Source organism: Schistocerca piceifrons, chromosome 2, assembly GCF_021461385.2.
Source record: "Schistocerca piceifrons isolate TAMUIC-IGC-003096 chromosome 2, iqSchPice1.1, whole genome shotgun sequence".
Classification (NCBI taxonomy): domain Eukaryota; kingdom Metazoa; phylum Arthropoda; class Insecta; order Orthoptera; family Acrididae; genus Schistocerca; species Schistocerca piceifrons.
This window is the reverse complement of record NC_060139.1, coordinates 530,607,056-530,631,462: the sequence shown is the minus strand read 5'-3', so window position 1 is coordinate 530,631,462 and position 24,407 is coordinate 530,607,056. Positions and strand designations below refer to the sequence as shown.

The 24,407-nt window shown below is 42.0% G+C and overlaps 1 protein-coding gene across 1 annotated transcript; it reads left to right on the top strand.

The window, feature by feature from the left end:
* Positions 1-644: 644 nt before the first annotated feature.
* Positions 645-23,377, top strand: LOC124777872. The gene is made up of 3 exons (XM_047253411.1): positions 645-745; positions 12,709-12,873; positions 23,006-23,377. The coding sequence occupies exons 1-3, from the start codon at positions 718-720 to the stop codon at positions 23,239-23,241; spliced, it is 429 nt and encodes a 142-aa protein (XP_047109367.1). The 5' UTR covers positions 645-717; the 3' UTR covers positions 23,242-23,377.
* The last annotated feature ends 1,030 nt before the right edge of the window (positions 23,378-24,407 follow it).

The window sequence follows — 24,407 nt, the reverse complement described above, 5'->3', positions numbered from 1 at the left end:
CACGATGCATCCTAAGCACCAACTTTCTGCCTTGATGTAGCTCCGTCTTGTGAAATAACGTGCTCGCGTTACAAAAATAAAAAAAAATTTCAAAAGTGTGTGAAATCTGATGGGACTTAACTACTAAGGTCATCAGTCCCTAAGCATACACCCTACTTAACCTAAATTATCCTAAGGACAAACACACACACCCTTGCCCGAGGGAGGACCCGAACCTCCGCCGGGACCAGCCGCACCGTCCATGACAGCAGCGCCTTAGAACGCTCGGGCGTTACAAACGTAGTTATGAGCAGAAGCACTGATTATGCAACTTATTTACTTAAGATTATCGGAAACAATAATGCACGATGAATCGAAAGTGTTTGGCCAGAGACAACAGCAGTTTTTTTATTTTTATTTATTTATTTATTTTAAAGGACCAGGTACTAAATGTCTTCGTAACTGGTTCAGTACAAACAACGTACAGGTATAAACTTACGTCGTAGATCATACGTTACCTTTCTTATTTAACATCGTCACATGTTCTGATCAATACCGGCATTCTCTAGTTTCCTTGTCGACGTACATTTCTTGAGTCACAATCCGCTGTCTCAGACAGAAACATGACCCGACGGAAGCTCTCGCCGATAACGTTTCTAACACTAAGCAGAACTGATACCGAGAATAGCTATATAAAGGCAGCACGTGGAGTAGCATTCCGCGGATACAGCTCACAAAATGAAAGTTGCGTTGGTGCTTTTCGCCGGTAAGTTAAAATCTTATGTTCATAACACCAAACGGGTCACCAGTGCATTAAATTTTACTTAATCACGTTAAACTGTTACAAAGTCTTGAAGAGTCTCGTGAGTTGGTCCCTTTTTTGATGTGATGTTTCTGTTGTACTTTCCACTAAGCACTTTCCTGTTTCTTTAACTAAGTGATAATTCCGTAATTTTGCAATGTAACTTATGTTAGATGACTGTGGAATTAAATATTATGTTTTTCCGTATTCTTGCTACCTTTTACTCCCCTGCCCTTGTCTCTCTAGCCCCTCCCCCCCCCCCCCCCCGCCTCTCTCTCTCTCTCTCTCTCTCTCTCTCTCCCCTCACACACACACACACACACGCACACATACACCACATGAAATTTGTGATAACTCATAATATTGCACACTACAAGAAAAGGTTAATAGGCCGGTTTTCTTTCTTATCAAATAAGACCATTTTTGGGAGCTGTCCTTCTTAACAGAATCTGTATACAAATTTTCAATCTCCTTTCGCTTTTAATTTCCTTTACTTTGAACCATTTTCAATGAGACATGAATGTCTCCAGCCTCCAACACTTCATCATACTTTAAACAACTTTACATACATCGGCCTTTCTTCAGAATGTAAGTACTTTCTGAACGAGCTCTGTATGTCCTCCTTCGTAGGTTCTGTATACAAGTTTTCAAGCTCCTTTTGTATTATGTTCCCTATAGTTCGAGCCATTCTCTATGAGACATCACTATCTCCAGCCTCCTTTACTTGGTCATATTTTAAACAATATTACATACATCAGCCCTTCTTCAGAACGTAAATACTTTCAGTAAGAGCTCTGTATGTTACTGATTCGTCTCATGAACTACACTAACCTTTCATATTCGAATTCTTCTACAGTATTCTCTCATTCAGTACCGTTTGTGTAAGTAAAACATTATCTTGTCAGGATTATTAAGAATTAGAAGAGCTTAACGTCAATGACACACACGCAACACACCTACAGAGACGGTCAGCCCAGAATGACTTTCATTCCTATGTTTGTCATCAGTACAACATTTAATGTCATGGTGTCTGAGATCACGCGGAAGATGTGAGTCGAAGCTGTTTCTTTAAGGAGTGAATTACCCCATAATTTACAGAATGCGTATAAAACAGTCGGCAAGGTGCGAGCAGCACTTGCGCACTGAATCTACTGTACAAATTTAATGATGTATTCAGACAATTTATCCCTTTTGGCAATCGAAGATTTCGAAGTTCTTTTCGTGTTATCGATATTGGCAACAATCGACCGGAGACTTTCGAGAATGCTTCCATGAAATTCGAAGGCAGATAATGACAAAAGAAAAATTTAGTCGCATTAAAAAAAACAGAAATTAATAATTTTATGATTATTTTGTTTTACTTCCAGTGTCAAAGCTTTATTCTTGCCAAATTTCTGAATTATGGACCAAAGGGAAGTACCTCATACGTTTTAAGAGCAAGTTGGCGAGTATCAAAATCTGTGACGCAAATGACTGCACCTTTTGATTTCTATTATTTAGTAGCTAAGGATTTTAGCACCGTCAAGGGAAAGTACACCTTAGTATGGGACATAATATTCAACAACATTCATCCACCCCTCCTTGAGAGAAATGTGCCTTAACAATTAGACGAACGGACAGACAGACGGGTAACAAATTCCAAAATTTTCTTCGTTTATATAACTACAAATTAACTTTCATTCTTCCCAAATTTCGTAATTCAAAGTGAGCTAGAAGTACCGTGTAGGTTTTGATGACCAAGTCTACAGGTATCAAAACATGTGGCATACATCTTTTGATGGTACTGGCTTAGAAGCTTCACGATTTTCTATCTCCACGGGACCGTACACAGATGTGACAGACGTTTCAGCTTGATACTTCTACTCGTTTCTGAGAAAAAATATTTTGAACACTCGGCCAGACAGACAGGCAGACGTAGAATATAGTGATGCTATAATGTTTCCCTTCTTACCTGCTGAGGCACGGAATCCTAAAAAGGAAACAATTTACTACAGGATATAGACATAACTAAATTCCCAAAACGACAGTTAATTGATGCTCATCATAATAGGTATATGACGAAAGGCAGTCTGTCTATTTACATTTGACGATGGATGTACCTCTCAACATTTAAGTGCAGAAAACTTAACACTTTCTTTTGCACTTTATTTATTCTTGTGGCACACGGACTAATGAAAGATCTAAATAACAGCACCTGGGCGGCACGCGTTTGAAGCATAACTGCCCAGTGAAACAGACTATAATGTTGATGCATCGTTCAGCATTCTTGTTGATGACGGTTTCTGTACCTGTCCTCATCAAATTGCTATAAGAGTATCGCAGAACTTAACATTCGCACTTGACGTTAGGATCATCAGCACTTTCAAGGGTTCGTACAGCATAACACTGTAGTGTTTGAGCCAAAGGTTAATATGCCACCATTTACGTAACACACACCACCTCTCCTTCAGCTACAATAGAAAAATCTGAACTATTAAAGTACATTCCACGTCTTTCACAATGACACGCGTGAATCCGAAGAAAGGAAAAAGATATTGAATTATTTGTCACATTCAGTGGTACACATTGATAGAAATTGCTTTATACGCGAAAAGAGGAACTGTCTCTCTCCTGATAATTATTACAAGCAGCCTATGTACCAAAACCATTTGGATACATTCTTGTCTACAGCCAAATCGTTCGAAACGATTTGATAGTATGCGACTCGGCGTGTGATTGATGACACAACATTTTCTTCCCTTTTTACACACTTGTGTAGTACCATGTATTATAATCTTCTTACTGAAAACAGATCGTTTATAAATCACAGTTGACTAAGAACAACAATAAAACATGGTGCACTGATCTTCGTAAATTTACATGGAAATGGAAATGAGCCTTTGGCGTCATTGGCCGGGAGGCCCCTTGCGAGGCAGGTCCGGCCGCCTTGGTGCAGGTCTTATTACATTCGACGCCAGATTGGGCGACCTGCGCGCCAGATGGGGATGAAATGATGATGAAGACAGCACAAAACCCAGTTACTGAGCGGAGAAAATCCCCGACCCAGCCGGGAATCTAACGCGGGCCTGTAAGACGGCACTCCGTCACGCTGACCACTCACGTATCGGGGCCTGCAGTTTACATGATATTCAATAAGTCTTAATACTTCTATTATCGAATAACAGATTCTGAGTTCCTGTGGTTGTATCATACAAAATTGTCTTGGAGCATCAGATCACGTAAGTGCTACAGATCGGTTTCTGGATAACGGTTACATTCGCACTCGCGAGACACGTCTTGAACACCAATCTTCTGCCTTTATACACAATTCAAAAAGGATGGTAGAGTTTTGAAGAATTTGTAGCACATTGTCTTCTGTAACGTGATCTATCAGCATGCCTGACGACATTCTTCATTACTATGCAACATGAAATTCAACAAAGAGGTATCCTGTTCTTCATATTATCATACAGGTCAAATTTTATCATGTTTGATATTTCGGTGGTGGTTCGTATATAGTTAGTGGTACCACTTACATATTTTGAGATACAAGACCAAAAACAGAAGCTAACGAAGTTATTTGCTGTGCCTCTTTAAGGATCGCCTTACATGCTTGTACTGCAGTTAGAACGACAGCTATAAATCTTTCATCTCTTCGTAATATGACTGTTACTTACGTTCCTTCAATTTTAAAATATTTTTTCTTCATATCTCACAGGGCGTTAACAAATTATCACAGTGTGCCTCTCACGTAAGGAACGATCAGTGAAGAAATTATTTATGGCTATGTTACTGGTTCTTTGTGCTGTGCTGTGTATGATTTTAGGGCCTAACACATCCAGTGAACATATTTTCTCTGAAGATTTGTTAAAAAATTTAACAGTGAAGTCTCAACACAAATGTACCAACACCGATCATATATTCATCGTTACTGGGAGAGATTTCTGAACTCCCGTTTAGAATTGAAATTCCACTGTAATTATGCATGTCCATCGTACTTGACTAGAAAGGAGCTCTTTTTGAGCTCCTTGTTAACCACCGTGACTTGCAGAACTAATTACGCTCTTCTGCACAATGACAAATTCATTTTGGGTACAGATACAGATCTGTAGATAGGTAATCTCTTCACAGTGTACTTTCTGTCAGATATTCTAGACCATCAAGCTTTCCAGATGAGCTTCTGAGAAGAAGAAGTACTGGCAGATGAAAGCTGTTAGACCGGACAGAGAATACAAAGGTCTGAATTTTAGTTTTTGTCCAACTCTGGAATTTAGTTTTAAGCTTTCGCTAAGTTACAAGGATATCCTTCTGTTCCACGCTAGTTTTCCAAATTACTTGCTGAAGCGTGTATGGATACAGCTGTTGCAAAAGTTATTATTTTACACCAGCGTGTCATGAAAGTAAAGTTCTAAGAAGACTATTTATTTGCTTCGCGTTCTAATTCATTTTCACTGTATCACCGAGTAAAGCAATTACTAATGTGGGTAAAGCAGTCTGTTGTACGGTATCTCTACACATTTCGAAAGACACTGCAGAAAAAACAGAAAGTTAACCGAGGCCACCAAGCGAACATTTCAACTTTAAAGAGAATTTGAAGAAGTATTAATTTATTATATCTCGTAATTTATTGGGCACGTCATCAAAAAGGATCTGTAGTTAATACAATATTTACGTTTCGTCAGAAACGTGTTGGTCATTATTAACGAGAGTTTGAAAGTTATGCGGCCGATCAATGTAGCAATTGAAGTAGCTAAAGCATGTTGAGGTATTATTTCATCCGTACAAACTTTTGATCGCTGAAGACTGAAACCATCCCGAACTGGCGATTATAATTATGCTAAGGAATAAGACTAACGCAGACGTGAAGAATGAAGTTATTGACAAGCCTTGACTGCCAGGCGCGCCTTAGTATCATCTCACAGGTTACGCAACAGTTCATCTTCATGAACTACCTCTAGGAAGATGCAAAGACACGATACGTTGTACAACTTCCCTTATGTTTGCAGATTTTGAGTTTTGGAAAACATACAGCACATCCCAAAGTCTGTGTTCTGTGATCGATGTGTAAGATATGTAGCAGTCTTCTGAAATCTTTGTTGCTTTACCATTCCACATTTTTTCTCCTAACTGTTGTATCTAAGAGTTTGATGCGTCTAGTTAGACAATGACAGTTTGCTATGCAGCTGCTTAAGTTAGCTCATAAATTGTACTACTTTAGCCATCACTGTCCAAACGTTTATGCAACTCCACGACAATTAAACGTAAGAAACTGGCGGCACGATTCTAAATAACAGGTAAATAAAAATTGAATATACGAATGGGAGTGCCTTAGAACTGGTCGAAACAGTAAATCAGAATTAGTAATTATTTCTAAGTAGCCAAAGAGTGTATCGTAGCAAGCAAGAAAAAAAATACTTACGAGTCGTAATGTCGTGTGATCGCGGACGGGCAACACAATGCTCTGGTAGACACTGCACTAGGGAAATTATTTCTTGAAATTTAATAACAGCCAACAATAGCAGACCATCTATTTTAATAAAGGAGGCATTTAGGTGCTCATAAGGTCATCAAAGTTACAACAAATGTCAATGAGAACTTCAGAGAAATTCTTGTTCACAAAAACACGGCTTTCTTTTGAGTGCACAACCTTAACTGGTACAGAGTATGTCTTGTGTAGACGAAATTGTGTCAACTGTCGAGCTATTCAGGCGTGGGAAAAACTGTTTAATCAAACGTGGCAAGCGTACGAGACTTTACGTCTGAGGCACCACAGCGGGGATCGTTTGAGCATCATGGTGGTTTTCGGGATCGTGAGAACTGTCTCAGCTGACCCTGTATGGAACCGAAAAACGATGCCGTGACAATACTACCATACGCTTCCACCCAGTTCCTGTGTTCACTCTCACTGCCTGCTGAAGAAAGCCTCTGCTTCGTGGCACAACAATATCAATTCCGTGAAGCTATTTTTCCTATTTGAGATTTTGTGTTTTTCCTTTGCAACTACAATAAATTCCAATTTAATTAAATTTAATTACTACGATTTAACTATTCCTCATAATTTATTGTTCAGTAATATCATAAACCAGGAAAGATATTTGCGAAAGGAAAAAATGTATGTGAGAAAACTATTTATATTACAGTCTGTGAAGGAATTGTTCGGAAACTGTGATGTATCAAGATTCAGTGCCAGATGCTGATCCAAACCATCGCTGGATGTATCCGTTTACATTATACTTTTACTGCGATTAGAGTGGGATGTCATTTGGTGGCCGACTAGTGCCTCATTTAGAATCCGTAGGTCCAAAGGCCGAAACAGTGCCGCGAGTGCTTCAAAAAACTGGTTCAAATGGCTATGAGCACTATGTGACTTAACTACTGAGGTCATCAGTTCCCTAGAACTTAGAACTACTTAAACCTAACTAACCTAAGGACAGCACACACATCCATGCCCGAGGCAGGATTCAAACCTGCGACCGTAGCGGTCGCGCGGTTCCAGGCTGTAGCGCCTAGAACCGCACGGCCACCCCGGCTGGCAGCACAGTAGAGTTTCACAACAAATTCTCATGAATAAAATACTTCAAGTATACTCCAGTGTTCTCTTATATTTAAGATAGGCCATTTCTTTTTGCAAATATTTCTTGAATATTTTTAAAATCGTGAATTCCGTTCAAAGTTTTGCACTTGAAACTATGTTAGTTATCCCTTAACATTATTTTCTGGCACGCTGGGAGCTCTGACTTGCCACTGTTTACTTTCTGGGCGAATTAACAAACCTCTATTGTGAAACTTCTGAAAAATACAAATTTTAGGGTTCTCATTGTTTCAGTTTATGATACTAATATTTGCATTACCAATTCCACAAATAATGAGGTATAACAGCCTCAAAAATTAATCCACTATTCAGCCCAATTTTATAGCTGGTGCTTAACATTTCTGCCACACAATGTCAAATAAATTCACGTCAACAATTCTAATGAACACAAAATTGTTTACTTGTTTAAAGATCTTTTCCTATTTACCTCATTAAGAATAATTTTTTGAGCACATTTGCGTTCGGGAACATATTTAGGATCCCTGTCTGAGACGTACTTACCCGTATCATCCTCAGATTTGTACAAATCTTCACAGGAAAGCATTTTACTGGCACGGACACTGCACACGTTACTACTACTAGCAACCGTATTTTTGACGTTACCACTGTTTTCAAATACACATCCTGACTATGACGTCGTTAGTCAAAATCTGAAATTAGAGATAAAGCTGCAGTTTCTCAGTTTATCGTAGAGCCACTAATAAAAGTAGAATGAGAGACTCAAACGTTCATAACGGGTGGCAGGGACAAAGAATGCAGTGAAATTTTTTTAAGTGCTTTTTCTGAAAACTACCTTGAGCAGTTAAACAGAGAACCGACTCGTGGCGATAACATATTAAACCTTCTGGTGACAAACAGACCCGAACTATTTGAAACAGTTAACGCAGAACAGGGAATCAGCGATCATAAAGCGGTTACTGCATCGATGATTTCAGCCGTAAATAGAAATATTATAAAAGGTAGGAAGATTTTTCTGTTTAGCGAAAGTGACAAAAAGCAGATTACAGAGTACCTGACGGCTCAACACAAAACTTTTGTCTCAAGTACAGATAGTGTTGAGGATCAGTGGACAAAGTTCAAAATCATCGTACAATATGCGTTAGATGAGTATGTCCCAAGCAAGTTCGTAAGAGATGGAAAAGAGCCACCGTGGAACAACAACCGAGTTAGAAAAGTTCTGCGAAAACAAAGGGAACTTCACAGCTAACATAAACATAGCCAAAGCCTTGCAGGCGAACAAAAATTACGCGAAGAGAAATGTAGTATGAGGAGGGCTATGCGAGTGGCGTTCAATGAATTCGAAAGTAAAGTTCTATGTACTGACTTGGCAGAAAATCCTAAGATATTTTGGTCTTATATCAAAGCGGTAGGTGGATCAAAACAAAATGTCAGGACACTCTGTGACCAAAATGGTACTGAAACAGAACTAAATGTCTTTTTCCAAAGCTGTTTCACAGAGGAAGACTGCACTGTAGTTCCTTCTCTAGATTGTCGCACAGATGACAAAATGGTAGATATCGAAATAGACGACAGAGCGATAGAGAAACAATTAAAATCGCTCAAAAGAGGAAAGGCTGCTGGACCTGATGGGATACCAGTTCGATTTTACACAGAGTACGCGAAGGAACTTGCCCCCGTTCTTGCAGCGGTGTACCGTAGGTCTCTAGGAGAGCGTAGCGTTCGAAAGGATTGAAAAAGGGCACAGGTCATCCCCGTCTTCAAGAAAGGACGTCGAACAGATGTGCAGAACTATAGACCTATATCCCTAACGTCGATCAGTTGTAGAATTTTGGAATACATATTATGTTTGAGTGTAATGACTTTTCTGGAGACTGGAAATCTACTCTGTAGGAATCAGCATGGGTTTCGAAAAAGGCGAACGTGTGAAACCCAGCTCGCGCTATTCGCCCACGAGACTTAGAGGGCCATAGACACGGGTTCACAGGTAGATGCCGTGTTTCTAGACTTCCGCAAGGCATTCGATACAGTTCCCCACAGTCGTTTATTGAACAAAGAAAGAGCATATGGACTATCAGACCATTTGTGTGATTGGATTGAAGAGTTCCTAGATAACAGAACGCAGCATGTTATTCTCAATGGAGAGAAGTCTTCCGAAGTACGAGTGATTTCAGGTGTTCCGCAGGGGAGTGTCGTAGGACCGTTGCTATTCACAATATACATAAATGACCTTTTGGATGACATCGGAATTTCACTGAGGCTTTTTGTGGATGATGCTGTGGTATATCGAGAGGTTGTAACAATGAAAAATTGTACTGAAATACAGGAGGATCTGCAGCGAATTGACGCATGGTGCAGGGAATGGCAATTGAATCTCAATGCAGGCAAGTGTAATGTGCTGTGAATACATAGAAAGATAGATCCCTTATCATTTAGCTACAAAATAGCAGGTCAGCAAGTGGAAGCAGTTAACTCCATAAATTATCAGTGAGTACGCATTAGGAGTGATTTAAAATGGAATGATCACATAAAGTTGATCGTCGGTAAAACAGATGCCAGACTGAGACTCATTGGAAGAATCCTAAGGAAATGCAATCCGAAAACAAAGGAAATAGGTTACAGTACGCTTGTTCGCCCACTGCTTGAATACTGCTCAGCAGTGTGGGATCCGTACCATATAGGGTTGACAGAAGAGATAGAGAAGATCCAACGGAGAGCAGCGCGCTTCGTTACAGGATCATTTAGTAATCGCGAAAGCGTTACAGAGATGGTAGATAAACTCCAGTGGAAGACTCTCCAGCAGAGACGCTCAGTAGCTCGGTACGGGGTTTAGTTGAGGTTTGGAGAACACCGAAGAGTCAAGCAGTATATTGCTCCCTCCTACGTATATCTCGCGAAGAGACCATGAGGATAAAATCAGAGAGGTTAGAGCCCACACAGAAGCATACCGACAGTCCTTCTTTCCAAGAACAATACGAGACTGGAATAGAAGGGAGAACCGATAGAGGTACCCAAGGTACCCTCCCCCACACACCGTCAGGTGGCTTGCGGAGTATTGATGTGGTTGTAGATGTAGATGAATATGAATGACTCACACCACGTAACACGTTTGACCTGCAAGATCTGTGTTCCTCATCCAGTACCCCTTACCACCGTTTAGTGGATATGTCTTCATATTCTCAGAACAATCACGATGTTAGAAACACAATATTTCACATTTTCTCTCGTAATTTGAAGTAAAAGGGTTAGAGTATGAAAAAAATTTTTTACGCGAAATCGAATGCACTTCAAATGCCAAAATTCTGTTAACCATAATTTTTTTGGAAGTCTTCACAAATTCTCCAACTGAAGTGCCACGTGATATTTCGGGCGCCACTGACAATTCGACGCAAGGGAGTGCGGGGTTTCAGGGGTGGATGTTACGTCAAGAATCACGACATAGTGGTATGTAAGACAAATGAGGCAATACTCTGTAAGGCAGAAAGAAACGCGTAACACGGATGTATTAACCGAATGTGACGGAAATCGGTAGATGTAATATACACGCACAGCCAAACAAATAATTACAACTCCAGAAAAAAAATCTCTCTCATTTATTCACGAGAAAGAGCTTCACAAATTGAACAAGTCAATAAGGCGTTGGTCTACCTCTGTCCATTACGCAAACAGTTATTCGCCTTCACACTGGTTGTGAGAGTTGTTAGATGTCCTCCTGAGGAATATCGTACCATACTACGCGCGAATGGGTCCTCAACACAAGTTCCGGCGACATTGCTGACCAAGGCAGCGCTTGGCAAGCAGAAAGACAAGCAGTAGAAACTCTCGCCGTGTGCGGGAGGGCAGTATCAAGCTGAAATGTCAGCCACGGATAGCTCAGCATTAAGGGCAACAAAACGGGGCCTAGAACAAAGTCGATGTGCTGTAAGGGTACCGCGGATGGCAACCTAATTGGTCGAGGTGTGAAAAGAGATGGAACCCCAGACCATCACTTGGGGGTGTAGGGCCGTATGACGGGCTACGGTAATGTCGTTCTGCCGCTGCCCGAGGCGTCTCCAGACATGTCTTCGGCCTGCGACCTCTTGAGTGGGGTAGAACTGTCTTGAGTGATGTTTTCTAACTGGGATACTGACATGACTGTCGCTCTCTATACGCCCCGATAACTAGGAGTAATGGTCTGGGGTGCCATTCCTTTTCATAGCAGGACGCCTTTGACTGTCAACTGCGGCGCACTTAAATCACAATGGTACGTCTACATCTACATCTACATCTACATCTACATCTGCATAGATACTCCGCAAACCACCGTACTGAGGATGACTGAGGGTATCTTGTACCACTGCTAATTTCCTTTACTGTTCCACTCGCAAACAGAACGAGGGAAAAACGACTGCCTATATGCCTCCCTATGAGCCCTAGCGTCTCGTACTCCATATTCGTGATCCTTAGTCGCAATGTATATGGGGGACAGTAGAAACGTTCGGCAATCAGCCTTGACTTTGAATGCCCTCTCTAAATTTTCTCAGTAGTGTTTCTCAAAAAGAACGTCGCCTTCTCTCCTGGGATTCCCATTTGTGTTCACGAAGCATCAACACTTACGTGTTGTTCGAACCTACCGGTAACAAGTCTACCGGCCCTTCTCTTAATTGCTTCGACGTCTTTCCTCAGTCCGCCCCGGTACCGATCCCAAACACTCGAGCAGTGTTCAAGAACAGGTCGCACCAGCTTCCTACCTGCTGTCTCCTTTACAGTTGAACCACTCTCTCCTAAAATTCTCCCAATAAACCGAAGTCGACCACTCGCCTTCCAAGCCGTCCTCACTTCCTCGTTCCATATCATACCGGTTTGGAACGTTACACCCGGGTATTTAAACGTCGTGATTGTGCAAAGCTGGACGACGATCATATTCTACGTTCCGTATTGTTTCCCACCATTACAAGCCATCCTGGGCTGATATTTCAGCAAGATATGGCCCGCTCTCATACCGCGGAATTTTTTACTGCTGGTCGTCTTGCTTTTCAAGCTCTACCTCAGCCACAATGGTCGCCGGATACCTTATGAATTGAGGACATTTGGAGCATTAAGCACAGGGCTTTCCAACCTCTTAGGGATTTTGAGAATCTAAGGACCAGAAGTGGACCAGCGGGTCATTGCTCAGATGGTGACTCTCTGCCTCTTGGATAAAGCTCCAGATATTCAGCAGTTGTAATCATTAGTTTGTCTGTACATGTGCACTAAATTTGTCGATTTCCGCCGCATTCGGATGATTACTTCGTAGTGCGTCGTTTGTTTTACTGTGTTCGTTGCCGCATGAATTGCCGACGCCTGTGACACGGAACACGTGCTAGCCTCCGTGCCAGCAATCGCCACCGAGGTGTTGTGAGGTGTTGATTTGCTGCAGCTCTGGGCGCCCTCGCCTTCGCGGAGGCGTACCGCACATCGACTCTGATGCCGTGTCCCAGCCACTGCCCGCCGTCGCCGAGGTTCGTGTGCGCCAAGGACAAGCAGGGTAACATCTACAAGTTCACCAACCACTGCCACATGCGGATGTGCGCTTGTAAAATGTGTAAGTATTGTAGCATAAATCACACATTACTAAGTGTAACATCCAAATACTCGCGGGAAAGGCGCCTCCAAAAAGGCCCGGAAGGTTATTTTCATTTCTGTGATAGCCAGATATCTCACTTTCCTAATAATGCCTAACCCAGTCCCTGCCCCAAATTTTTTCAACATTTCAGGAACATCAGAGCTAACCACAGAAAGTGCAGGGCAAACAGTACTTCATTCAGCACCAGTTTCAGTCGAAACGATCGTGAACTGTCTATATAGTCGTTTAAGCAGTGGCGGTTGGTGCTCAATTTCCTTGGTGGTGACCAGACAAAACGTTAGAATGCTTTATAAAGGAATGATTCCGAATTGTTTGTTATATGACCATGGTTTATGCTATACTTCCTATGTTAAAATGGTAATTACAGAGTTATCAATATAATCCATGAAATACTGTAGCTAGTAATAAATAATATACTTACAGAAATGAGCTCACCAATTTTAATGTGCTCGTGTGTGTGTGTGTGTGTGTGTGTGTGTGTGTGTGTGTGTGTGTGTCTCGTGTAATTTTATTCTAAAACACAAATATGGTTAACTGTGGGAGGAAGCATGTGACTTCTGTACTGTTGGGAATATAACAGAGACAATTTTTTTATTTATTTATTTATTTATTTATTTATTTATTTATTTATTTTTTTTTTGCACTATGGCCAAGGCAAAATACTCAGAGAAGAACCTTGACTAGGGATGCTTTCATATGTATTTCACCTTACTAACATGTTAACTAATGAGGTCTTTGTCCTAGCGGGTTACTTGACAATATGAATAAGTCTGTTGTTGAAGCTCGGAATTTCGCTAATTCCTTCCTTACCAATGGGACAGATAGCCAGTGAGTTCATCGTTTCGTGACCCATACTCTTCCTGAAGAAGACCTTAGTTATTTTCGAGTGCTGAAACTATGCTTTGCTTTTGCTGTTGAAACAGGTTTAGGTAGCGCGGATTGTAAGAATATGTGCACTTTAGAGAACGATTCTTCAAGACGATATTTCTCAAGGAAAGTGATCAGATTACTAACTGATGTAATGCTTAAACGTATTGTTACGATAACTCACTGCCAGTTTATTTTACAGATTATTCTGGCACTTAAATGGACTGTAACTTAATGACAAGGTATTGAGTAAAGTCACTGGGAAATGTTCCCCGAATGGAGCAAAATTTTTTGGGTAAATAATTTCAAGGCTGATAAATATATGAGTGGTTTGCTGGTCAGATTGTAACACACTCCTTTGGCATGTGCCGTCAGATTAGGATCAGTGCATTAATCTTCAGAAAATAGATACCTTGCAATATTATCTCGTATTTCAGAGAAATAGTAAAAAACTGACGTGATGCATTGTATGTGGTAAGGGAATTTGAACTCTGCAACTTAACAGGGTCATACACAATGTCAACATGTCTCGTAAACTCACAGAAAAAATTTAGAAGGGAGAAAATTCCGAATTCTCAACCAAATTCCTTGAAGGAAAAGATTCTCTTCCTCAGGCTTGCCAAAACATTCCAACAAGTATAATTCGTTTTCTTGATAAACAACGCGAAACTGGAAGTTCCATGTAGTTGAAGAAAATGAAGGGAATCGCTTATTGTTGAGTGTGTCTGTCACAAATCACTTCTCTTATGAGACGAAGAGGTAAACGCAAATCAAGGAATATTTGCAAAGAACAACCAAACAGACTTCATGTTGTTAGTGAAAGTAATTGCATAACCTAATTCGTCTGATGTGCGTAACAGTGATCGTACGTGCTGTCGTATCCTGGCAACGTGTCTAATAAAGGGCTTAGGAAGCTGTTTTTCGGAGAGCTAGATAACAGTTCAAGCGAATCTCATTAATGGAGTTTATTACAGTAATTTAAATTGACAATACTTAACTCAGGGTTTTCACAAAGAGGTGTCACAAGTGATTGGCGACATGCAAATAATCAGTGTCCTTCGGTATATACAATTTTAATGCAAGTAAAACGCAACAATTCATAAGTCACGGCTAAAGCGTCTGGATGACGGTCGTCTTCTAGTGCGGCCGTGGCTAGGCGGAGTGGCGCTTACATTGTCTTCGCATAGGGGCTGCTCTTGTCGTGGTGTCATCCCAGTCAGCATACTGTTAGCTGTCGCCGGCCGAAGTGGCCGTGCGGTTAAAGGCGCTGCAGTCTGGAACCGCAAGACCGCTACGGTCGCAGGTTCGAATCCTGCCTCGGGCATGGATGTTTGTGATGTCCTTAGGTTAGTTAGGTTTAACTAGTTCTAAGTTCTAGGGGACTGATGACCTCAGCAGTTGAGTCCCATAGTGCTCAGAGCCATTTTTTTGTTAGCTGACGGCGTCTCACAGCCCCCTCTGCTGTAACGTTCCAGGCCGACGTGCCAGCGCTTGATGTTAAGGCGGAACACGTGCCATATGGGAAAATACTTTATACGAGAGACTGTACAGCACCAAGATTGCCGCTTATTACCGGGTCTCCACCATGTGTCACAGCAGTGGGTGTTTCTTCAACACAGACATGTTTCAGACTCTAGTTTAGAACCTTACTAATCTCACGTTCTGTCCTACAATGAGCATTTTAAAAGGAAAGGAATCTTTGAACAGGTTTCTTTCCGTTAATATTTTGCAGTATAATGACGTACTGACTTAACACGCAATATCTGTTGGCACTCAAACAAAGTGGCTTTAATCAGTTCTTCAACATAAACTTAGTAGAAACAGTACAAAACTTCATTTTATATCACGTGTGACGCATATTTACTAAAGCTGTTTAAGTGGTTATCTTGTCACACGCAGTCAAAATTTCCTAAAAGAGATAACAAAACAAGGAAAATGACTTGATTAAATGACTCCCGACTTTCATTGGGAGCCATAGTACTAGCTCAAGAGGTCCACATAACGTGAAGCACTCTACTGTTTGGTATTTGCCTATTTTTTGTAACTAATACTTCGTAGTTGTGATTTAATATTGTATATTCTGGATCAATCTGTGCCACAGTGACAACGTCCCCAAAGATGTTGTGCTTACAAACGTTTTCTAAATATACTCCACACTCCTCATGGTTCTTAATTCGTTCACTTAAATGCTTTAGGTGCTTACTGCTGGCTGGTTTCCACAATACTCCAAGACCAAAGTAACACGGAATAACAATAAATTAACCTTTGTTTTTTTTCACTCACCGTTAACCACGACTTCTTGGAGAACCTTGTATTACGAAGAGCAAACCTATAGGTGAATGGGATTTTATGTTTTGTCTGCCACCTTTCTTGTGAAGTAAAACAGTTAGAGCGTTGTTACAAATGGTTCAAATGGCTCTGAGTACAATGGGACTTAACATCTGAGGTCTTCAGTCGCCTATAACTTAGAAGTACTTAAATGTAACTAACCGATGGACACCACACACATCAATGCCTGGGGCACGATTCGAACCTGCGACCGTAGCAGTCGCGCGGTAGCGTTTTCTTTTGTACTTGTTAGCGCAATGTAACTAACGGAATGTGGTGTCTGTCCAGCGTAAGTTCGTGTTTTGGCTTCTTCATGCTCCTAATATTTTCACTGGATTATCTCAAATCGTCTTGAACACATTCATAATGTGCAGTCAAATGAAAAGGTCAATTTCGAAGTTTTGTCTGCTGTTATGCACTGGCCCACCTTGGCACGAGACGATGAATACCCTGGATGAAGAGCTCCTTGAGTTCAATACGGAACCACTTTGTCATGGCCTGCTGCACTTCTTCAACCGGTCTTTAGTGGCGTCCCAAGAGGCGTTTCTTGTGTGGCCCAAAAACGTGGAAATCACAGGGACTCAAATCACGACTATAAGCAGGGTGGTCTAGCACTTCCCACTTCCACGACGCCGTTGTATACTGTGTTTGTTCGGCAATAATGAGACCGGGCATTGTTGCGCTATAAGATGCCCTTTGTGAGGTCACCCCGGCGTTTACTCTTGATTGCTAGCCGCAGCCGACTGAGAACGTCGCAGTATTTGTTGGCGTTTGTTGTTTGTCCTTTGGGGACGAATTACACCAGAAGAGGCGCTGGTCGAAGAACGAGAGCACCATGACCATCCCGGCTGGTGTTGTGAAACAGATTTTCTTTCGTTTAGGTGACCTACATGCTTCATCTGCATACTCTCACGTTTGGATTCCGGTTGAGACAGTTGGTATATAGATTCATCTTTGGTAATGATCTTGGAAAGAAAATCGTCACCCTTGTTCTGATATCGCGCTGTCTTTCCTCGGACAAACAGTTGGGGACTCACTGAGCACAAACCTGCAAGTAACCAAGTTAATTGTTCACAGTGGCATACACACTGCCACGGACTCCTGTATGTGAGCACTAATGGCACCCAAGGTGCCTCGTCTATGAGTTTGAAAACAACTGTCAATAGCAGCAACTGCCTCATCAGGAATTCCACTCGTCCCTTGTACGGGTCGCGCATCATACGTCACTGTCCCCCTGCCATCAGGCAAACGCCGACATCACTCACGCACTGTTTTGTCTGAAACACACTTCGTACCATATACACCCAGCATTCTCCTGTGTATGTTCGCTGGACAGACATCTTCCGCACAAAGAAAGTGTATTACACACCTCACTGTTCTTCCTCGGTAACGACTGTCACCGGCACCTCAATTGATCGGTGACACAGCGCGAGAAAGGAACAGTGATAAGTAAATAACCTCTGCTAACGTGCCACACCATGCGGAACAAATGTATGATTTACTATGGCCTACATATAGGTGGATACAAACAGCATACTGGAGTAACACCTCCCTAAAATCGTTTGTCGAGATATCTGTAATTGGACGTTTTCATTTGACTGAATCCACACACACACATTTCGCGAAAGGATACACATATTGAAACGCAGTTTTCGGCAAATCATAGAACGTCGGGGAACACGTATATTTATGTTTGGTTAATGTTTTTAGCGCTGATATCAACGGAGATATTGAAATAAGTATTTCTTTACTCGAATAGTGTAAACTACATTCGGTAGTTACTGAGGACACAACAACAGTGGTAAAATGTTCTTTAATGTTGTAAAAGTTTCGAGAAATGTCTTAGAATGCCAGAGCACGATGGCCGGAAACGGTATTAGCGGTGCAAACCCTGTCAAGGAGGCATTTTGAACCAGTCTGTGAAGTTGAGTAACGTAAGGCAGGCCTGCGCTCTGAGAATACAGCCTTATTTCCCCTTGAAACAACTTACGATTTAGATTTAGCTTCATGTACGAATGTTGTACGAGCATAGGGAATTACGCTATAGGCTAGGGTCAAGAGTATCGAAAAGGACTTAGGAAAACTATTTCACATTACCATTTCACATTATTGTATACTCCCACATTTACGTGAGCTGAAACAGAGAAATCAACTGCACATTCTTCAAAAATAAAGAGGTCTTATAGTTTGCAAAATGCAACTACTGTATCAAATATCTGTATGTTAAAAGGAAGACTTGACGTCTCTTTTCTTTTGCACGGCTGTGTGATCCTTACAAGTGAAATACATGCACTGTTTCTACCTACTACTTAGACGTAAAATACATGCACTGCATCTACCTACACTGCTCTAAACTGTATAGTATGAGATACATTCATTGAGCTAAACATTTTATTGACAATACTTTATAGACCACATGCACACCGCAAAATAAATATTCTTCTTAATGAAACGTCGTTTGTCGCGCGGGATTAGCCAAGCGGTCTTGGGTGCTGGAGTCATGTACTGTGCGGCTGGTCCCGGCGGAGGTTCGAGTCCTCCCTCGGGCATGGGCGTGTGTGTTTGTCCTTAGGATAATTGAGGTTAAGTAGCGTGTAAGCTTAGGGACTGGTGACCTTAGCAGTGAAGTCCCATAAGATTTCTCACACGTTTGCACGTTTGAAACGTCGTTTCATGTTGGACGTAAGCAGGGCATGACAAGTGTCACGTACGATACACACAGTCGACTTACTTGACATTGCAATACAGTTTCATACACACGTAAATAAAATAAACAATTTGAGAACAAAGATTTGGTATCCGCTCAAATAACATAACATAAATTTTGCCTTCAAAAATTATAACTTTATCCTTTACTTAAGTATGTCTTCAAATTGTTAACCATGGACTGAAAGGCGCAGTTTCAATCGCCGTTCGAAAGAACGATGACAAGATGTAATTACAGTGGCTAATATGGTAGAATATGCACTGACGATTCGACGGCACATATCCTCTGGCGTTTGTGGGGCTTTGTCATAGACTACATCTTTGAGTGCTCTCCACAGAAAGAAATCGAGAGGAGTCAAGTCGGAGGACCTCGCAGTTTATTTGACAACAGAATTTCGTCCTGTGCAAAGTCCAGAAAAGTTCTCATTCTGTATTTGTGTTGCAAAGTAAATCTTACATTTGTTCCGCCTGATGCTGCACGTTAGCAGAGGTTACTTACTTATCACTGCTCCTTTCTCGCAACGTGTGACCGATCAATGGAGGTGCCGGTGACAATCGTTACGAAGGAAGAACAGTGGGGTGTGTGAAAGGCTTTCAAGATGTCTGACCAGCTGACATACACAGGAGAATGCTGGGTGTATGTGATAAGAAGTGTATTTCAGACAAAACAGTGCGTAAGTGATCGGCGTTTTCTTGATGGCAGGGGGACAGTGACGGATGATGCGCGACCCGCACAGGGGACGAGTGGTATTCCTGATGAGGCAGTTGCTGTACAATCGTCCTGTTGCAGCCACACGCCCTGTCGAATATCCAGTGGTACCTTTTATAGAAGAACCGGCAGACCGTTCGTCAGAAAGTGGTCGTACTAACATCCACTTAGAACGACTGAGATGAGGTAACGTCCCACAACGTAATTTCCTATGATGCAGCCCCATACGTTTACGCCCCACGGCTATTGATGCTGCACGTGGCGAATCTCTGTGGATTTTTGACTGACCAGTATTGCATGTTACGCAAATTTACATTAGCGTGGTTAGTAAAATTTGCTTCATCGGTGGAGAGCACACGTTTGAAAAACGTAAGGTCGCCTCTCATTTGCTGTAGGGCAAACTCACAAAATTGTGTATGACGGTCGAAATCACTGTCATCGAGTGCCAGATGTAGTGGCAGATGATAGGGATGGAAATTCTATCGATGCATGATGCGAAGGACCCTCATCTGACTGAATCCACATTCCTTGGCAATATGTCTCGTACCACTGTGCGGATTCATTAGCGTCGCAGCCAGAACAGCTGTTTCGTGTTCTCTGTCAGTTGCAGTTTTCTCTCTTCTCCCCTTTCTGACGTTCAAGCAGCCTGTCTGCACTAGCGCTATAATAAATCCCGCAATTATCTGGCGCGTCGGACTTTGGCGATCAGAGTAGATAGCCCTATAGCGCTGTAACGTTTTTACGGCATTTCTTATACATTCACCATGCGGAGGTAGTATATCAAACTTCTCCTCATTGGTGTACATGTCTACACTGAACGAATGTTGAAGTAGACAAGAAAACAGGAAAATGTGTTGATACTCTGACACAGTATAGCACGAGAGCTCTGGAAGCGCTGATAACGGCGATTCCAGCCACTGTGCTCTCAAATTACAGGACATTCCTCGATTTTTTTTTTACGAAAGGCTTCAACGTCTACATTAACAAACGCTTAAGCACTGTAAATGTCTTCTCAGGAGCTATCAAATGCAGTTATATAAAAAGTGTACGGGTCCTTCCTAAGAAACATATTTGCTTCAATATCTCCGTTGATACGAGCCCTAAACATCTTTAACCACACAAAAAAGATACTTCCGCCGGCCGGAGTGGCCGAGCGGTTCTAGGCGCTACAATCTGGAACCACGCGACCGCTACGGTAGCAAGTTCGAATTCTGCCTTGGGCATGGATGTGTGTGATGTCCTTAGGTTACTTAGGTTTAAGTAGTTCTAAGTTCTAGGGGACTGATGACCTCAGAAGTTAAGTCCCATAGTGCTGAGAGCCATTTGAACCATTTGAACTGCCCTCAAAGCTCTAACATTTTCTGGAAACCACATTTCGATATGTGGAACATTTCGCAAAATAAAAGGTATCTTACACCTTATTTGACTTATTGTGTCTATAATCTACGTAACGTGTGGATGATGGCTCGGGTGTTGCGTACCGGACAACTGACCAAAATGTGATGGTTTCTTTCCCTGGTCGGTATTTAGATTTTTGTAGGTGTACCGTAGTTCGCAGTCCACATTAAGCTCTAAGTTTCTCGTTGATTGGCTGGCTGAATCTGTTAAGAAGTTGGAAGAAGGCTGGGACATACCGTCACCAACAGGACCATGTCGTGGTAAACAGTATGGTGTTCAAAAAACTTTTAGTTTAAAGACAGCTTTACCTTTTCTTTCTGTCATCCTCGCATTATAATTGGTTTACTTCCTCATTAACGCACTGACGGAAAAAGATCGCAACAGCTAAAGATATTTAATGCTGAGAAATAAAGTTTCGGGAATATATTTGTCTAGGTAAGATTCTAAAGTGATTAAGATTGAAGAATCATAGATTAATGTATGCACGAGATAAGCGATTGAAAATATGAAACGGTGCTACATTAGTAACCACAATGTTGAATTCAAGCATGGATTTCCATGCCTGCTGCACTCGGTTGGTGAAAACAGGGACGGTTAATGCTGTTTGTGGATGACACTGGGATAGTTATTCGATGATGTCTCATTTTTGCACGATTGGAGGCAAATCTTGTGATCGATCAGGTCAAGGCAATATGTTGTCACTTTGTAGGACATGTCTGATTACAAAGACGGAATGTCACAGTGCGTTATCCTGTTGGAAAACACGCCCTAGAATGCTGTTCATGAATGGCACCACAACAGGTCGAATCATCAGATTGATGTACAGTTTTGCAGTCAGCGTGCTTAGTATAACCATGAGAGTTCCTGCTGACATGCGGAACCGCACCCCTGACCATAACCCTATATTTAGGACCAACGTGTGTAGCACGCAGAGAGCCTGGTTGCTGGTCCTCAACTGGCCTCCTCCTAACCAACACACGGCCATCACTGGGACCGGGACAGAACCGGCCTTCATTAGCCAACACAACAGGCCTCCACTCTGCCCTCCAATGCACTCCCGCTTGACGCCAATAAAGATGCAGACGGTGGTGATTTGGGGTCAATGGGATACACGCCACAGGGCGTCTGGCTCGGAACTGTTCTTCAAATAAGCGATTTGTACCAGTTTTTTATGTCACTGTGGTGACAGCAGCTGCTCAGATTACTGCTGCAGATGCAGTACCATGCAACAAACCCACACGCCAAACAAAATGGTCATTGCTCCCTGTGGTACCACATGACCGTCTGGAACACGGTATTCTTGCGATCGCAGAGTCTGGTGACCAAAGCTGCCGGGATGATACACATTGGCTTCATTCCTGCCAAGTTTTTCTGCAGTATCGCAGAAGAAACATCCAGCTTCTCGTAACCTTATAGCACGACGTCGTTCAAACTGAAGTGTTAATAATGGCATCTTTATCGCCTTAAAGCATTCTTGACTAACATCGATCCACTATGACCATTCTCAATTTAACTAACGCTCAATACCGTTACAGCTTGTATTTAAAGCAAATCTGAAATGCATTTTCATAGTGCCGCTTCTAGTAACACTTTTATACAGCTGGCGCGAAATTTGAATGAACTTCATCTTTAAGAAGTATAGACATGCCTCCCATCTTCCGCTTATGTCACAACTCCCTTCTAGTATTGCGATTTTTTTTCCGTCAATGTAACTGCCACTACTTAAGGTTTTCTTTACTTCTGCATTCTTCATAAGGGCACTTTTTGCCACTTTGCTTCAGAAGCAATTGTCTCTGATATTTACAGCATAAAAGCTTCAGTTTTGCACAGTAAATGACAACCATAGAATGTTTCAATGAGCTGTAGTGGAGCGAAATTCGAGTCCACAACTAGCACATTCCGTAGATCACATCGCGACACCGCTGTTATCGTTACTATCTATGTGTACAGTCCAGAGTTCCTTCCCCATCTGTGGTCACGGACCTGGTACTCTGACGCTCCTGATCTATCTTCATTCCTCTGTAGCTTCCTGCTGATGTGTGCAGTGGTGCCGACAGTGAGCAGAATTGCCTTGTGTTGCAGGGCTGGAGGAAGTGTCTGCCAACAAGTGTCGCAACGACTATCCCGGTTGCCCTCTGAGGGTCGCAAGCGACGAGGTCGCCGGTGAGGAAGTCGCCAGCGACCAGGACCAGTCACAGAGCGACGAAAGCAGCGACGGCGACTCGCAGTCCGCCGCCGCTGACTCGCTGGAGCAAGCCCATTTGCAACGCAACTCACTCAGGAAGAAAGCCAGCAGACCGGAGGATTACAGATACTGAAGCAATACACTGGATATGTAAATGCTTCTGTCTCGCTGCTAATAAATGAGTAATGCAGCAATGAACTCTGTCTGAACATTCACTCTGGACATCAGTAGAGCCATGTCATTAGCTACATTTCGTCTTTCCATTCACATCAACTTTAGTTGTAAGTAGCGGCAGTCTTACATCAGGTAAAACACATCACAACAATTGCACATCTCAACTGTATCAGGGCATGAATTACCAACGAGATGTGGAAGCGTTGTAGGCGTACAAATACGATCGAATAGTAAAAAAGGAGTGCAACGATAAAGTTTCTCCAGAGAAACTGATAAATTTTACTGCAGTATGTTGAGATAGATGATAACGAGTGCACCTTCTTTCACTGAAAGCTGAATTACGATATTATGGCGACACCACTCGAGCTTACAATGAAAATATATCTGAACTCGAATTGGTAAAACTAGTGTTTACGCTTCACTATATAAAATTATAAAACTTGTGGCTAATAAATCGCAAATATAGGACTAAAAACATTCACAACATAATACTTATTGTAAAATATACTCTTCGTAATGTAATAACTAGCAAATACAGTGTTGGTAAGCAAGGAATTCACTAGAAGCAGAACGCTCTTCTACAGAAACGATCTGCGCCCCTTTGCTGCCAGGGCTGTAAAGAGACAAATGCACTGCTTGTGCTTACCATCGAGTTGGGTAACTTAGAAGTAGAGTGGTTAAGCCACTTCTCGTACAGTTTCTGCCACCAGATTGCCTCCTCCCCATCCCATTCCCCCTCCCCCTCCCTCTTCCCCTTGTCCCTGTGACATTATTTATGAATTCACCCATCATTGCCAGATTTTCCTCTCCCCCAAATTGTCTAACTGTAAAACTGTAGGAAATTGACAAATTGGTGGGACATTCGAAATAGCAGGGTTTTCTTCTACTCTTATGAAGTAGGTTTTCCTCCACTCCTGTAGAAGTAGGGTGGTTAGGCTTAGTGTAAATTGGTGGCAAATTCAAACGCCCAGGAAGAGGAATTATCCTACAGCTCGAAAATCCAGTATGTTGGATCTGGGGATATTTGCACAGCCCTGTGGCGTCTAATCTGAGCCCTATGACGCCAAAACCAAGGTAACGATTCAAAATAGTTGACCTCGGATTACTGGCACAAGTCTATGACAC

Coding starts and splice junctions, on each gene's coding strand:
- LOC124777872 (XM_047253411.1), top strand. CDS start 718: ATGAAAGTTGCGTTGGTGCTTTTCGCCG. Junction 746..12,708: donor TGCGTTGGTGCTTTTCGCCG/GTAAGTTAAAAT, acceptor GATTTGCTGCAG/CTCTGGGCGCCCTCGCCTTC. Junction 12,874..23,005: donor GATGTGCGCTTGTAAAATGT/GTAAGTATTGTA, acceptor CTTGTGTTGCAG/GGCTGGAGGAAGTGTCTGCC.